The sequence below is a fragment of the Arachis ipaensis genome, chromosome B8 (assembly GCF_059453495.1).
Source record: "Arachis ipaensis isolate K30076 ecotype BB chromosome B8, ASM5945349v1, whole genome shotgun sequence".
NCBI lineage: Eukaryota > Viridiplantae > Streptophyta > Magnoliopsida > Fabales > Fabaceae > Arachis > Arachis ipaensis.
In genome coordinates, this window is record NC_142443.1 from 22,829,776 (window position 1) to 22,848,713 (window position 18,938).

Below are 18,938 nucleotides of genomic sequence, written 5' to 3' on the forward strand. Positions count from 1 at the left end.
TGTTTTGGTTGCTGATTATTTTTCTTCCTTTAATTGATAGAATTTTGATATCCTGATTTAACTAAATAGTATTATTTACTGAATGATGTTTATTCTATAATTAGAATGCCGGAGGTGAGCTTAGCAACCGAGACTGATCCTTTGTTCGAAGGACAAACGGAGCAAAGCAGTGTAAATAAACCTTCGCATTCCATGTAATTTCTTTTTCTTATACCATTTTCTAAATTCTTTTTTTTTTACCATATTCTTCTAATTCTGTATATATTTTTTTAGAACAAAGAGCCCTTTAATATTTTATTCAAGAAAAAAAAAGGCAGAAAAAAAACAAAAATCTGCAACAACGTAAGTTCTCAAAAAAAAAAAAAGTCTTTTCGGGTGTATTTGGTAATTATTTGGGTGCATTGTTATCTTATTTGGGTGTATTTCATGTTCAGTCGGGAAGAAAAATCGTTGGATGACCCAGCTCAACAACAGATCATCGTTTTTCGACCATCCTCTAAACCGTTTGATATGTAAGTTTAATAACTAAATTTCAACCCTCTAATCATCTATTTTAAAAGGGTTTTCTTAACATTTTATTTTTTTCTTGTTTAGAGTTCTAATTCAACTATGCCTGCCTTCATCCTAGGCAACATTAGAAAGCCCAGTCCCACCATTTGAACCATCCCCCCAACAGAGAGGTGAGCAAAAATATTCGGGTACATTTCGTTACTATTTGGGTATATTGTTATCTTATTTGGGTTTATATCCTGAAAATTGATCAGTAATTGAATTTCTTATAATCTAATTCATTTTCTCTAACCCCACAGCACTCCCGAACCCCAAAAAGTTCATGAAAGCACACCAACAACGCCACCAGCTCCATCTAAATGTAAGTTCATCACAATAGAAATTGATTTTTATTATCATTCTTTTTTTTTCTTATTCTTATAGTACAATATACGTCAACACGCAGTGATCCAGCCCCTGAAGCGACTGCTGCTGCACTATTGATGATGGCAAGGACAGCATCCTATGTACCAAAAGAATTACCGTTGCCAACATTCAGCCTTGACTTGACTGATTCAAGCCAAGAGGAAACACAGACCCAAGAGGGGTGGCACAAGCAGAAGCTCAGGTGGTAAAAAGTCCAGAAACCACAATGCTAATAGAAGAATTAGATGTTCTGGTGGAAAAGATTGCAAAGAGTGGAGAAAAGACAACACCAAATTTTCCAGAAGGTAAAAGTCCGCCAACTAAAAAGCAGACCGTGGGCCAAATTTTTGACAAATTTGAAACTCCTGCGAGGAGAAATTTAATGTCGGCCGAAATGAGAGAAAAATGCTACCTCTGGGCAACACGTATCAGGACATTTCCAGGCGATGCTACTTATGAGTACGATGCAATTTGCAGACTGAACGCCCAAGAACCGTTGATGTTGACAAGAGGCCACTTTGCATCTTTAAAAGCTTCTTCATATATTGAAGCTGACGTAAGATTAGAATAAGATTAATGATTATATTATGACATGTGACTGCAATATTGATTGATGTAATTAACTTGGCTGTTTTGTTTTTCTAGATTGTCACTGCCATGTGCCTGATCCTCAACCAACAGAATATTAAAAGATTCCAGGAAGAAATTTACTGTTTTCCACCAAATATTGTGGTAAGGTGTAATGTATTAAAATTTGGGTGTATTTTGTTATCTTTTGGGTGCATTTTCTTATCTTTTGGGTGCATTTTCTGATTTCTTTTGGTGTTTCGCAAATGCTGCAGAACATGGCCATTGGAAATCATCCAGATGGGGTGTTCTTACAGCCAAAATCCAAAAAGCCATTTAATGTAGAAGACTATCCAATATTTTTACCCTTTTTGGACCGAAAAAATTAACATCACATCCATATGTAAGTTTTCATTTCTAAAACTACTTATCATAATTCTTTGGTTATCTATGAATTAAACTAAAACACTGTTCAATATGGAGATGTTTCAGATTTTCACACCTGTTTGCTATTCAAATCATTGGTGGATATGGGTGGCTGATGTAAGAAAGAAAAAATTTTACATACTTAACCCCTATCACAAGACGTGTCCCTCCAAAGATAGAATGAAGCTAAATAAATTTATTGTAAGTTGATTATGTTTTTTGCGTTTTTAAATTTGGGTGCATTTTATTTCAAAGTAAGGTGCATTTTATGTTTGGCATTGTTTTTTGTATTTAGGGGTATGTGATTTCGAGAATTAGGGTTTATGATGGCAGGGCACCTCTCAAGAGAAAAGATCGTGAAATTGAGCCTCCTTACATTGACATTTCAGGCCAAAAAACAGAGTACAGATCTTTCACTCTAAAAAAATTGTGTTTTCGGTTGCTGTTCTATTTTAATTTGCTAAATTAATTTTGGTTTTCAGCTATGATTGTGCTATTTATTTCATGAAATGGCTTGAAATAATATTCTTTCAAACTGTAGGCGGAGATCGACCACTTTAGAGTTGAATTTGCTTCTCGAATTCTTTTTCATGACATGAATAGTGACAAAGATGCATCGATCAAGGGAAGTGAAACAATGAGATTGTCGAAGCCATCTGCAGCTTTGTTGAGCCCATACTGTCAAGTAGATTCTCATGATATTGAAAGTGACAGTGATTGACTTCAGTTTTATGTAGTATTGAAATAGTTTGAACACTTGTAATTCATTTGTATTATAAAATTTGTTTGCATAAATAAACTGTCTGTGCTGTATTCAAAAGCTGTAAATTACAGGTACATAGAAAATAAAGGAAACCGACAACAAACCAACTAATGCGCCCAATTACTTCAACTATGCACCCAAATAAGTACCATAAATACAAAAAACCCTAAACCCTAAACCTTAAACCCTAAACCCTAAAATCCTAAACCCTAAAACCCTAAAACCTAAACCCTAAACCTTAATTATGCACCCAAATATAACCCGTATACACCCAAAATATACCCTAAAACCCTAAACCTTAAACCCTAAACCCTAAAAACCTAAATCCTAAATCACCCTAAAACCCTAAACACTAAACCCTAAAACCTAAACCCTAAACCATAAAACCCTAAAATCTAAACCCTAAACGTTAATTATGCACCCAAATATAACCCGTATACACCTAAAATATACCCTAAAATCCTAAACCCTAAACCCTAAACCCTAAACCCTAAACCATAAACCCTAAACACTAAATCCTAAAACCCTAAACCCTAAAACCCTAAAACCTAAACCCTAAACCCTAAAACCCTAAAATCTAAACCATAAATCTTAATTATGCACCCAAATATAACCTGTATACACCCAAAATATACCCTAAAACCCTAAACCCTAAGCCCTAATTATGCACCCAAATATAACCCATATACACCCAAAATATACCCTCAATACCTAAAACACTAAAAATCCTAAACCCTAAACCCTAAAACCCTAAACCCTAAACCCTAAAACCCAAAACCTTAAAACATAAAAACTAAACAAAACAATAATTATAACATAAACAGCAGCATCTGAAAATATATAAATGTATAATGTCAAACACAAGAAAATTCAAAAAAATACCCAAAAAACTAAGCTTTACACCAATATTCTGTTACTATACACCCAAAAAACTATCCCCTACTGCTGGTTCCCTGAACTGATAATTCATAACATGTCCGTGATATGGGCTGGAATTCGGACGCACTACTGATGCAGCATCAAAGAGGTTTAACTGGAAATAATAAACTCAGATATTAACAAAACTATTAACAAGAAAAATAAACTCAATCACCACATATTTAAAGAACAACACTTTTACCTCGTTTAAAGCTTTTGTTTTTTTCTTCTTTAAAGCATTTGTAATCTGTTTGTCCAACTTTGAACCTAGTCTATTTTTTGGACGTCCTCTTGTTCGAACCCTTGGAGGGCTTTGAAGCTCGTTAACGGATTCCAAGTTGGCATCTTCGTGAGATAACGAACATGTCCCCTTCCTTTTGGCTTTCAGTTCTTCCATCTCAACCATGACGTTATCGTACGCACGGTGCAGAATGGCAGTCAACTCCTCTAATTCTGATGCAAATTCACAAATATTTTGCGAATGAAACACCAATTGGTCAAATCTCTTGCTTCTTGGCTCCAACAGTGGCTCGTCGTGGCTGCTCTTGATGTGTGTGTGTCACCTCTTTACCTTCTTTCTCCATCGTTCCAATATATATCTGGGTGATACTTGGGTTACTCATTCAAAGCTTAACACGCTTAGTGCGTGACGGCACAATATCCCTCTTGACTCGAATAATAAGCATTGGTATTTCACTTGGACTGCTACTGAGTCGTAAGTTACAAGAAACTTGTTGAATATTGAGCTGGAAACTTGTTCTCCAACTTCGTATACTGAATAGCCTAGAGCGGAGTTCGTTAATCTTGTGATGCAATTCACCTTCCCTCTGAATTGTGCTTGGACTTCTCTAAACTTTTGGTGAGTGTACACATGTTAAAACTGAGCTTCAATGGAGGATTTTATTGCACACGGTATCATCGTATGAAAATCTGCAGCATCCGATTCTCTCTCTGCTTGCTCCCTACTTCCGAGGCAATTATCGTATTGTTTGACAAATTGAATAAGCGAGTTATTCCGGGTAAACTTGTTAAAAAATGAATGCATGCTCTCGCTCCTTTGTGTGCTTCTCATCCCAGCCCAGAAGTGGTGATCCAGATAAATTGGAACCCATATATGACGGTCTTTATAGAGATTTGCAAAATACATCCAAATCAGACTACAATGCACCCAAAAACATGCAATTAGCACCTCTGCTGTAGATTTTAAACGTCATTACCTGAAAGCCACTTGTTGTCCACAAGACCATACTTCAACAGAAAATCATCCCAATTTTTATCAAATAATTCTTTGGTATGAGAGTTCCAAACAACTTGGCTCATTTCTTTTTGGATTTCTGTGTGTCCCTTGAACTCGTTTAATTTGCTTGAAATCTTCTTGGTGATGTGCCAAATACACCAACGGTGAATTGTTGTGGGCATACAAGCCTCGATAGCCCTTTTCATTGACGCGAATTGATCGGTGAGAATCCATTTTGGAGTATTTCCTCCCATGCAATGAAGCCAACATTGAAATAACCATTTGAATGATTCAATATCTTCGTTTTTCATCAAAGCGCATCCAAGAAGTGTTGACTAACCGTGGTGATTCACCCCGACAAAAGAACCATAAATCAGATTATACCTTAAATAGATTAACACAAAACTGAATTATAATCAACAAAATGCACCCAAATAATGATTCTATGCACACAAAAAATGCTGATATGCACCTCTGCAGCAGATTTATCAAACAACATAAATTCAGCATCATAAACTAGAACACCATGTTACCTGTTTGTATTGTAGGTGATGTCAAATGAAATAACATCTCCGAAATACTCATAGACAGCTCTGCTCCTTGCATCTGCCCAAAAAGCAAGCTTAATGGACTGATTGTCTTCGAGTTCAAGCTCGAAAAAGAAATTCTGATTCTTCTCTTTCATTCTTAATAAGTATTTCCCGAATTCTTTTGCATCCTCTTGTTCTGAAACATTCCGCACTTCTCTAGTGATGTAATTCCTCACGTCTTTCTCGATAAAATTTAACTCACGGTGACCCCTGGCTACTGCAATAAATGATTGAAAAGTTTTGCTAGGTCTGATACCGGCTTCCTCGTTATTCTCTATTGTGCGACACACAGACATGCTTAGTTCCCTGTGATGTTTGAGCATCTGTGCTTGATCTGGACAGCAAGGATGTGAATGATACAACACGACCTTCGAAATGATCCAAATACCAACATCCTTCAATACGTGTATATAAATTCTTGCAGGACAATTTAAACCAGCTGAGGGATTTGTTTTCTCGGTCGGAGATATTTTTTATTTCCATTTTCCCTCTCTAGTACATGTAATAAGTTGATTCTTAATTTCGCTTTCCTTCTTATTTGTGCATCAAACTCTTGTAGAAAAACCTGTAATCTTTGAATAATCCTTGTAGAATTTTGCAGCATCGTCAAGGGTTTTAAAAGTCATCCCAACCTTGGGAACAAACTGGTCATCAACTGCACAAAAGGTCTGCAAAAATACACTAAAAAATACACTATATTAAAATAGAAACTAAAACAATTTAACTAAAATAATAAACTGTAAAATGCACCCAAAATTTCCTTAAATGCACCCAAATATTACTGATCTACACCCGAATGTCTGATATAAAATGTACAAAATTATTTTAATTCTAAGGAGAACTAGTGCATTAGATTCAATTCAAATAAGGAAGAACAAACAACAAATATCACAGGCAAGGTTCACAGATTATTCAGCTACACAATAAAAAAACTACTAATCAAATTCAAATTCAGATTCAATTACTAACAAAAACAAAATCACACCTCAGGAACTTCATTGGATTCAGTTTCAAAATCTACTTCGCTCTGGTTCAGCTAAGAATCTGAAGTTGAATCATCCATTATCTTCAAACACAAAATGAAACGGAAAATCTGAAGCACGTAAGGCAGAGAGAAAACGTACGTAAAACACGAAAGAGAAGACACAGAGAGAAAATGCACGTAAAACACGAAAGAGAAGGCACAGAGAAATGCTCGAAAGAGATCGAAAAGAGAAGGCAAGGAAACGCAGAAGAAATCCAAAGAAGGAAACGAAATCCGTTTGAAAAAGGAAGTTATATATTCGTGCGTTGATTGATTAAAAAATCTGTTAAGCAGGCGCGTGAAACATACGTGCCAAGAGAAGCACGTTTTAGGAATAAAGGATATTAAGGATTGTAAGACTTGTATAAGGAAAGGACTTGTATGTGGAAATTTTCTCTTAAAATAACTGTGAAAAATTGAAACTAAAGTTAAGATAAATTTCATTCAACAATTATTAAATTTTTATTGATAATTTTATAAATACTCCTCTCATTTCTTTTTTTTCTCGTATTTCCTCTTACTTCCTCTCTTCTTTCAATAACCACCATTATCTTTATTGCAAAATCTACCATCCAATAGATCAACTCCTCTGAATCGGATTCGTTTTCCTCTAATCGATCTTCTCCTGCGATTCAAACCAAAAACCTTCCTCCTCTTTTTCCTCAAATGTGAGTCATCTAATTTAGCTTTAGACTCGAAAAAATTCTCCAATTTTGTTTTAAATTTGGATTTTTCTCTAGGTTTAATCTTATTGAAGCTCAAATCACCTTTTTCAACCCCATATTTCACAGTAATCTCTTCAGTATTTCTCCAGCATGCCGAAGTTCTTCGACAATGCTATCTGGCGAGCCATCATCATTGGTAACGGCTTCTCCGGCGTCGAGAACTAGTGCATCGGGTTGGTCTGTGCTGTCGGTAAGCTATGGAACTAAGCTGAATTGTATCACTGGATTATTTTTTTTATATGCAGCACGTGACGAGGCCCCATGGAGGAATCAATAGGTGGCTTCATTTGCTTCTGATTTTGAAGCTGATGCTTACCACATTGCAATAATGGCACATGAAACGTTCCACAAGTAGGTTATTATAGTCTTATTGTGCTTTCTAAAAGTGAAATTCAGAGGTGTGGTGAATTTGTATGAGAAAGACTAATGAATTGCGTTGTATTTTATTCATAGGGATGGTCCATTGTTAGTGGTTGCATCCGGAAAGACATTATTTATGTTGCAAGTTCTGTGGTGGATTTTGGCGCGGAAGTGGTGGTGGTTATGGAAGGAAGATGAGGAAAAAAGAGAAAAGGAGAGGAGAAGAGAAAAGAAAAGGGATATTTATGGAATTATTAATAAAAATTTAACAATTGGTCATTTTTGTTAAACGAAACTTATCTTGTATGGGTATAACTTTAGTTTCAATTTTCGAATATTTCATGGTCAAAAATGACTATTTACTCATCAATATAATGTCATTTTATTATTTTCTTTCTAGGGTAAATTATTATTTCTACCCACGAAAGTTTTAAACATTGACAAATCTACCTATAAAAAAATATTAAAGTTGTATCCATGAAAGATGAATTTTATACGACAAAATTATCAAAACAATAAAAAACCACCTAAATATTTCAAATTGTCCTCATCCTAACCCTAATGCCCTTCATGATTCCTCAAACATCATCACCCTCTCTCCCAAATCTCAACTATCCTTTTATTCTTTCAAGAATTTCACCATCTCCCTCACCAACACAACCCTACCTCAATCCCACATCCCTCTTAGAAATCTGGTCCCCCACTTTAACTCTCAAGTCTCAACCTAGAACTCAGGCCAAAACATCAAGGACATTGACACCAGAGCCCAACGCCCTATCCCGCTTTGCCCCTACCGCAACCACAACCACAACCACCACCACCTACTCGGACGCTACCACCTCATCCTCCTACGACAACTTCTCCACCACCAGCTACCGCCTCTCCTCCGACAACTCTATCTCTAGTCGCACCTCTCTCACCTAACTTCACGACACTCTTCCTAAAAATCCAAACATCTATGACTTTCCTGAAATTTGTGCCACCAATAACAACTTCCTTGTCAAACATTACTCCTCATCTTCCACTCCTTCCTGGCGTTGCACTTTATGCGGATAATGTCATCGTCGACTTCGTTATCGCCGTCGTTAAGGATTAATGGGCCTGCACCGATAGTTGGTGGCAGAGGAATCTAGTGTCACCTAATTTTGCCGCTCGCCTCTTTCAAGTCCGTCACCAGCTAACTCTGTGTTATGCTCTTCTCTACCACTATAAATGAAATACCCAGTGCCCAAAGTTATTCAGATTGCGCCACCTCACATGGTAGTGAAAGAAAAACAGCAATTACGTCTTGGGCTATTAATCGAAACAGCAAGCTATTGTGGTTTGATTTGCTTGTTGTTATTGTTGTTTATGATTGTGACCGTGAAAAAAGAGGAAGGTAAGACTAACAATTGGTGGTGTAAATGAAGAAGGTAGTGAAATCTATGAAAATAATAAAAAGAGGGCTGAAATTTGGAGGATGGGTGTTGAGATTAGGGTTAGAAAAAAAGTAATTTGAAATTTTTCGATAATTTTTTAATATTTGAATAATTTTATCGTACGAAATCCATCTTTTATGGATTTCTTTCATTTATGAATAGATTTGTTAACATTTAAAACTTTTATGGATAAAATAATAGTTTTTCCTTCTATCTATTTATCTATCTATCTATGTATCTTCTTCTTCTTCTTTTTCTTATTATTATTATTATTATTATTATTATTATTATTATTATGGAGATATAAAAATAGTTTGTTGTCCAAATTATTTTTTTGAAATGTTCTTTATTATACAACACACATAAAATAAAACACTTTATTAGTTACTATCTTGGCTAATTTCAAATTTATACACTAGTAATATATAATCATTTTACCCCGTAACATTCACATAGCCATTAGCCCATTACCATAGTAACGAATACGAAAATTTGAGCGAGGCATAAGTGTATGTCTTATGTTTTATATTTCAATCATGCTGCTATGTGTAAATTAAAAATTAATTATTAAATTAATTATTTATATAAAATATATATTAAAATATAAAATATACAATAAAAATAAGTTAAAAAAATACATATTTATATAATACATAGTAATTAATTTAATAGTTAATTTTTAATATATGCATAATCATTTTGTTTTATACTTTATGAATAAGAAGAGTGTTAGGGGCCAGTAAGTTTTGTAATTTGTAGTCATCAATTATTCATTATTGGCATTTTTAATGGTGTGAGATTTCATTCAATAGTGTAAGATTACTCACTTTTCTTTTATTGATTAAGTACTGGCCAAATTTTAATAAAAATATTGGTCTTCTAGACTTTCTCTATGAGTGATCAACCATATTACATGTTGTACCAAATCATCAACTATTATTATATAATACATATTAAGGTATAAAATATATATTAAAAATAAATTAAATAAAAAATATATATAATAATTGATTTGATAATTAATTTTTTATATGTATTTAGTATTTTTATGAACAAAATAGAATAATATTTAAAATTTCATAAACCATCTCGAATATTTAATCAGATGTTAATTTTAATATATTGATAATAAAATATTTTATATTATTATCTAATTACATCTATTTTTTTGTATAATCATTCACACGATTAATATAAAAGGTAGTTATTTTTATTAATATAATATTATGTAATTAGATTTATGTGTAAATCTGCTTTACGCTAATAATGTATTAAAATTAATTTCAAATTAATCATTATTATTGTTATTATTATTATTATTATTATTATTATTCTTCGAAATTATTATTGCTTCGTTACAGGCACCAATGGTTTATGGAATATATTTATTAGGTTGAAGAAAAAAGGAAAAAATTTAACAATAAGAAGATTTTCAATGGAAGATAAATTATATTTTATTTATTACATTAATACGTGTTTTTATTTTATTTTATTTATATAGCACTAGTGAGTAGTGACCTGTGAACAAATATACGACAATATATAGAAGTGCGTGTGGCTTTCTGTTACTGAGCTTCTCCAATGGCTGCTTTAGATTTGAATGGGGATTTCAACAACACCCTCATCTGCTGCTTTTACTGTAAGTCGGTGTCCACACCCTTCAGATATGGCTGGCACCTTGGCGATGGCACTTTGGCACAACTCTGTCGTCAATGCGGGTATTTTAATTATTATTATAAAAATATTATATATACATTAAAATTAGTTATTAAAATTAATTATTATATATTTATATATAAATATATATATAGTTTAATTTATTTTTAATATATATTTTATATTTTATTTTAATAAATAAATTTTAAGGACAAATTCTAGTATTTTTTTTTTACCAAAGATAAGAGATTCGAATCCGCAACTTCTTAATTGAATATGGGGAGTATTTGAGCTATATCTCATTAGCAAATTCTAGTATATACTTAATATAGTTATTGTTATTATTATTATTTAATTAACATGGATTTTGTTAGAGATGTTTTAAACTTCGGTCCCGCTACGTTACCAACAGCGTATCTGCCAATTTCTGCCAATTCTTATTTATAACTATGTTTTATGGAAGTGTCTTCGTAAATGTGTCTAATAAAAATATCTTTTTTATGGTTGTGTTTAATAGAAGTGTCTTTATAGATATATTTTCTGAATGTGTCTCTTTATATATGTATTTAAAATATAATAATTAATTATTGTTGGCAATAAGTTGACAGATAATATGTTGGTACCCTATACTTTTCCATAATACTAACGCCTAGTGGTACGGTCATGCTGGTTTTTTTTTTTTAAGTATTTTTATTTTGTTACGAGAGTCAAACTTATATCTGATCTTATCGGTTACCTTGATTAATCCTAGATACCTTGATTATCAAAATGAATTTTGTTGTTGTTATGAAATCACGCCGCAAGAGCTTAAACTTACAGGAAGGATATATACATATCGAAGAGTCGAGTTTGTGTGAATTTTATACAGTTTTTTTATTTGTCTTACACTAATTTTTTTTTGTCAACAAAGACTAAATTTTAGATTCTTGATCATAAAAATTTATACCAAGTTAGCAAATTATTATTACAAAAATTTAAACTTATAAAAAAACATATAAATAGATATAACCAACAAATTTATCAGAACCATTTTTTTTTTTGTTGTTGTACAAGTATATAACTGAATCATTCGCCTTTGACATAATATAGGTATCTCTACGATAGTGGAGCATTTTGTACCACATTTCACGCTGGACTTGCCGGGTGGAAAGCATGTTTAATCTGCAAAAAGGTAAAACATTGTCACTATTTCTTGTTTTGGTAAAGTACTAAATTAGTTTCTTATATTTAGGCATAATTTTATTTTGGTTTTTATGATTTGAAGTGTTTTATTTAAATCTAAAATATTTTATTTAATTTTAATATAGTCTTACCGTAAGGTTAAAGTTAAATAATTAATTAAATGTATTTTTTATAAAACTAAAGAAAATGTTAAATAAATGAATTGATGCATCTACGGTTGATTTTGTGCTTTTGGAGCTTGTACTTGTTTTACAGGTTATCGACATTATTCTTGTACTGTTGTCATGTAGGATATTTCATTAATTATTTAACTTCGACCTCATGATGGGACAATATATTAAAATTAAATAAATTTTTTTTTGGATTCAAATAGGACACTTTAAATTTTAAGGACCAAAACAGAATTAAGTTTAAATATAGAGACCAATTTAATACTTTACTCTTGTTTTTAAACTAAAGACAATTAAAAAGGAGATAAAAATTGAATGCTATGAATGATGTGGGATAGATACTTGAACAAGAACATTTTATTAAAAAAGAATCTTATAAGATTTTGAAATTTTTCACGTAATATCTAGTTCTTATGGTAATAATTTTTTCAATGTCTCACTTTTATATTGAGAGTTAGCCGCAAACTTAAAAAAAAAAGGGTTAAATATTATTTTAGTTCTTAACGTGAATTAAAATAAAAATCATTCTCGATTTTTTTTTTATTAATATTATCTTTAACAGTAAAAATTGTTTTAAAATTATTCTTTTTACGTAAAATATTAATTATATGACCATTTTATTTTTAATAAAACACATCTTTTCCCCACTAATGGGTCGGATGAAACTAGGTTTGATGTGACTCAAACTCAACCCGAAATATACACCGAACTTGTTTATTAGATTCGAACCCGGCCTTAGACTCGATGAAACCTATATACTTTCGAGCCACGATTATACCGGGTAAAAATCGGGTGAAAACTATGCCGTTAACATTACATTACCTTAATACTTTCTTATAAGCTAGCATGTGAAAATATCCAAATTTTCAAGACTCCAACCATTATTTGACATGGTAAAATTCATTTAGAAAAATATAACAAGAATTAATTCTTCTCTAAAATTAAAGCATATCCATAATCAATACTAATATTGTCTAATAACACCAAATATTTAAATCAATACAAATAACACAATATTATGCATTTGTCTAAAATCTTATGCATTTTAAACATAAAACATTAACTTATAGTCTTATAATAACTAATAAAACAAAATATTAAGGTTTACAATACTTAAATTTCACATAAGAATAGCTATCATCCATCACTAATAACACAAAATATTAATTGTGTATGATGATCGGGCCACCCGGCCAAGTTCGGGTGACCCGAGCCATGGTACAGACCCGACCCGAAATAATGAGCGGGTCTATTTTTGAGACCCTTACCCGGCCCTAAATCCAGTGAAATCATACCAAATTAGCCCTTAAAGTGTTCGGGGCAGGGTCGGGCCATGCACACCCCTACCATTCACCTACCCATCACCATTACCACCTCTCTCTCTCTCTATTTTCTGAGTTCGTCGCCGCTGCCAAGGTCCATCAACTCCGTCGCACTTGTTGTCGTCACCGAAAACCGCAGCCCCTATGACGATATGATTTCAATAACATCGTCTCAAAGAAAGATGAAACTCAAATCCAAACCTTTCCTTCAAACGCCCCCTCTCTCTCTCTCTTCGTTTCCTTCTCCTTTGTTCAACAACGACAACGATAGTCTTGCTCGCCAGCGTCGTTTTGCTCAACCCCTTCTGATCTCCTTCTTCGATTCCCCACTCTCTCTTCTCTTTTCTGTTTTGATTCTCTCTCTATTCTGCTTCTTCAAAGGTGCACGCATGCACGCATCGGATCCGGTTGCATTGCTTCTAGGGGGACCCCAGCAAGAGTAAAGTCATTGGGTTTAGTGCTACATGGGTGAGGAAAAGTTGGTGTTGGGTGTTCTGGAGTTGGTTTTGAGAAGAATTGTTCCATCGGTTTCTAGTAGTTTCTGTGTTTTGTTGTTGCAAATGAAAATATTGTATTTTGTGGTTTGTTGTTGCAGTTGCTCTGGAGAAGTTTAGAGGAAGGAGGGGTTCTTGTAATGGTGATGGTAATGAGTAGGATGATTTTAAAACGATTTCTAATGTTGAGTATGATGTTAATAAAAAAAAAATTAGAAACGATATTAATTTTAACTCAAGATATTAGGGATTAAAAATACTTAATCCCTTAAAAAAATTATCTACAGAAAATTTTGACCGAGGAAAGATTGAGTAAAATGCTACATGGTTGAATATTATGTTATAATAAGTCTTGGGAGAAAAATACCTAAAAACGGCTTTATAACTCATTATCCATCGAATAGTAGAAAGTTTAAGTTTAAATAAAGTGCAAAAGAGTTAGTTATTAGACTATGAATTTGATTTAGGAATGACAAAAATATTTACGAAAAATTATGGGTATTGTTCTTGTGTGAAAATAGACTTCGAGATATAGTGTGTTCTATTAGTGTTTGAACTTATTTTTCTTAGGAGTGAGAAGAAGGAACATCGTCTTCTTGTAAAGACGGCGACATTGGGCACCTGCAAAGGGACTCCAACGCTCAAGTTATTAAGGGTGTGAGTAATAGAGATGATATTCAGAGTGAATAACGTACCTCCTTAGTGGAACAAAACTTTTATAGAATTACTGTGCTACAGGCGGTTACTTAGTGAGCCTAATTATGTGATAACTGCTCTTTAGTGAGCTTCTTTAGAAAGATTTGTAAAGATTTTTGTGCCCATTTGGGTTGGCACGTAGTTACTTCTGTTAGGAGAACAAAACACGTACTCTCCACCCAGTGACGGATCCAGAAAATTTTAGTAGTGAGAAAAAATAAAATATAAAAATAATAAAAATTTAACATAAATATATTTAGATATTGAAACTTCAAAATATATTAGTCAAACTTTAAATAATTTAATTAACACATCAAAATATATATTAATTTAAAAGTATTTTTTCATCAAATATCCTCTGTATCCATCAACTCACATTTTATTGATTATTTTTTATATAATACAAAAAAATTATAGCTCAATAATTAAAGAATCTATAAAAAATATATAAAATTAAAGAAAAACACAAAAATAATTACGAAAAAATAAAAATTTAGCTCAAACAATCGTATTTTTTTCATATAAATATAAATAATGTCTTTTTTTATTAAGTAATTATTTAAATATTTTTTGCCATTTAATTACACAATTGACACTCTATAATATTTATGGTAAAAATTTCTTTGATGAAAATAATTATTATACATAATACCAAAACTAAATTAAATAAATAGTAAAAATAAATAAATAATATATAATATATATTATCTCAAATTAATTAAAAAACTATTAAATACTAACGGTCTCATTTTTATTTGAGAAACTAAATTTGATTTTGGATAATTAATTAATTAAATTATTATTACTATTTAATCAAGTATATTTATTTTATAATATAAAAATATTAAATTTATATAATTCAATAATTTTTATGATTGTGTTATTAATTAATAACCTAAATTTTTCACACATATATTTTAAAAAAATTAAATATAAGGGCAAACTCATTATTTTAAGCGGGGCATTTAATATTTATGTGTATAGTTATTATTTATTTATAAAAATTTAATGGGGACAATTGTCCCCACATACTTGTAAGTAAATCCGTTCCGTCTCTACCTATTTCTAATATAGCACGTGTGTATTTAGTTTTAACTAGATTCTAATTTATAATTTTACCTGAATCGAAGTATAGTCAACGGACAAAACAGGTATTATTTGCAACAGAATTTTAACGGAGCCTAGGAAATTTTTACGAGATGAGAACATACTTTTATGAATAAACCAATAAGGAAATAGAAATGGGAGTAGAGATTTGTCAAGGCTGAAGTTATTAAAATATCTCACTTATATATAAAAGCTATGTTATATTATTTTGTTAGAAATGATTTTTATTTCATTTTTTTAATGTTAGATTATTTTAAATTTGCGTTTGAATTGTATTTTAATATGATAAATTTAGTTGAATTGTATTGAATTATATTATGATTATATTAATTTTTCTTAAAAAAATTTTAAAGATTAATATATATAGATATCCACAAATATCTGTCTTTTTGTAGAAAAAATTAAACAGAAATTTGTAATGATGAAAATGAGACAAAAATCGAAAACATTTTCTTAAATGGGAATGGAAGGCAGAAAAAAAAGTACTTACCCAACATATACCCATTCTCATCCTTGTAATCGGCCTGCACACATTGTGATTATTTGGTATTTGCTATTTAGAAAAATGATATACATTTATTTATTTAATTAAGTTGTGTGCACTTTAATTTGATAAATAAGTATCATGATACATAGTGTTTGATTTAACTTGGTATTTCAGTATCTGCATTGTGGATGCATTGTGTCTGAGAAGGATATTTTCGTGATGAATTTTGGAGGTGTTTGTTGCTTAGTTTGTGCAAAGAAATATCTTCTTCCCGCTGTAAGAACTCTAAATCTCTGCTTTCCAATATATCTATCTATCTATCTCTATGCTACATTCATATATAATATATTATTATATATGCTACTTCTCTGTATACAAATTGATATATAGGGTTTTTAAATTTGTGATTTTATGCAGAAATAAGGAGAATGATAAATAAATATATTAATACATTATAGTTAATTTTATGTCTCTGGAGTTTGAACTTATTTTTCAAATTATCGACCTTATTTTTATACTGCTGTTATGTAGGACATTTCGTTAATTATTTAACTTTGTCCTTATAATGGGACTATATTAAAATTAAATAAAAAATTTTTGGATTCAAATAGAATACTTTAAACATTAAAAATCAAAACAGAATTATTACGTCCGAACTAAAAGACCAATTTAATACTTTACCTTTTTTTTATATATACTAATAAGTAATAACCATCAACCATGCTATTTTTTTTAGTGAGATACAATAATAAAAATCATAATTCACCTAAAAGGCCTAAAATATCTGACTTCCATAATTGAATTCTTCTCAAATCTCAAATTAACTATATATAGTCAAAAAGAAGAATATATTTCGATGTCATCACGTATTTAATTGTTTTTTAGTACCGCTATAGTTTTAGAGGAGCAAAATATATATCTAAGGAACATACACTAGACTAGTTAATTAAGTTGCTACAGTTGTTTATATTTTGCATTCCGGGTGTTCTAGCTTCAATTATATAGCATCTAGCTACTATATGAATGACAGTGCTAATAATAATAGTATATTATTCCTTGACTTTAAAATTGATTGAATATTTTTCTTAAATTTTATTTTATTTTAATTTTATTCAAAAAAAATTTATTTGCATTAAATATATTTTTAATAGTTAATTTTTTAAAAAAAATTAAAATAATTTAGTAATAATTTTATAAAAATAATTTTTAACATAAATAAACTAAACATAATTTTTATCATGTATATTTATTAGATTAGCCTTAAACTTTTAAAAATTTAATTGTCAATAATATATTTGATATAAATATAAAAAATATTAAAAATAAAATTAAAATAAAATAAAATTAAAAAATATTTTCAAAATTTGTGTCAACTTTCAAAAACAAAAAATATTTTTTTTCCTGAATTTTTAGAATGAAGTTCCAATGTTTTAACTTCAGTTTTTGTCTTAGGAGGATGAAACTGATGAAGACAAGCCCGTGAATGATTGTCCTCCATTATTAACGTGGAACAATTCCAGTGCTAATCAATCCATGGACCGTCCTTCCAATGGTGAGTTATTTTTATCTAATATTGGCTTTGAAGAACAATATAATAATGAACGCTTATATATACTTGATTTCTTTAGAGTTGATTTTATGAAAAATAGACTGCTAGAGATATAAATTATTTATGTGGCTTCTCTTATTAATTTAAATTTTTGAAAGAAGTAATTTTTTGATATAGTATTAAAATTTCTATAAAAAAATTTAGAGTTTGATCTTGTTAGATTCCAAAAGAAGAAAAAATTTAACGTAAGACAAATTAAAAGAGAAAAAAATTATGCAAAAAATTAAATAAATTTAAAAGAGACTTTTATTTAAAGAGATGTGTTAAAAATATAATAATTCATATTTTTTTTAACTTTATTTTTTAGGAGAAGTTCATGACATGGATATAATTTGCTGGTTGATTTTATGAAAAAAAAATCATTTAATTTTATAGGCATAATTTTCTGCTTGAATTTTTATCAAAATAAAATGCAATAAATTATATATTTATATTCTAACTCTCAGTGGTCTTTGTATATGTTTTTATTTTAAACAAGTTCTAACAATCATTTAACTATATATGTAAATGTTATACAATTGAGTTACCTTTTTATCAAGGTAATTTTTTTAAAGAATAAAGTAAATTGTTATATTAAAGGTTAACAGTTTACACATTCAAATCAGTTGAACTAAATTTCGTTTTATTAGAAAAATGATTGGCATATTTTTTTATGTTTTTAAATTAGTGTACGTAATATACATGATTATTAAAATATATGTACACAAGTAAGTAGAGTTATTATTTAATGATACACTTATTGATTTTTAGTTCTGACCATAAAATTTAGCATAAATAAGCTTGTTATTATGATTGAACTATATATGGCTATTACTAATGATTAGATCGATATATAGAAACTTAATTCAAAGTAAAAACCTAATAAACTCTCCTTATAATTATTAATTAAATAAACCCTATATATATTGAGTGACTAGCTATACATGAGGCAGAAACCAAAACTGGAGATGGTTGTTTCTCACGGAGAAATTCAACCATGGCTGCTCCAAATGAATCAACTCATCAAATGGTTATATCCGGAGCACAATGCAAACAGAAAAATGCAGTATTAGGAGGTGGTTCATCATCAACAGCCATGTATAATGCATCATCATCATTGAGTGAAAACAATGGCACACAACCTAATCATTCTGGGTCTTGCTTATATGTTTCACCTCAAACTGGTTTGATCCGTTTCCTCAATTTTGGTCAGATGAAAGAGCAGCAATATTTGAAAGATTTGGGATTGTATCCACCAACTTTCATTTAATTTGCTCACTTCTTTTATATCTA

At 30.6% G+C, this 18,938-nt stretch overlaps 1 protein-coding gene across 1 annotated transcript; it reads left to right on the plus strand.

Moving 5' to 3' along the window:
• Positions 1 to 10,482: 10,482 nt before the first annotated feature.
• Positions 10,483 to 18,915, plus strand: LOC148547439 (uncharacterized). The gene is made up of 5 exons (XM_088495440.1): positions 10,483 to 10,661; positions 11,689 to 11,770; positions 16,232 to 16,333; positions 17,510 to 17,609; positions 18,599 to 18,915. The coding sequence occupies exons 1-5, from the start codon at positions 10,525 to 10,527 to the stop codon at positions 18,913 to 18,915; spliced, it is 738 nt and encodes a 245-aa protein (XP_088351566.1). The 5' UTR covers positions 10,483 to 10,524.
• Positions 18,916 to 18,938: the final 23 nt, after the last annotated feature.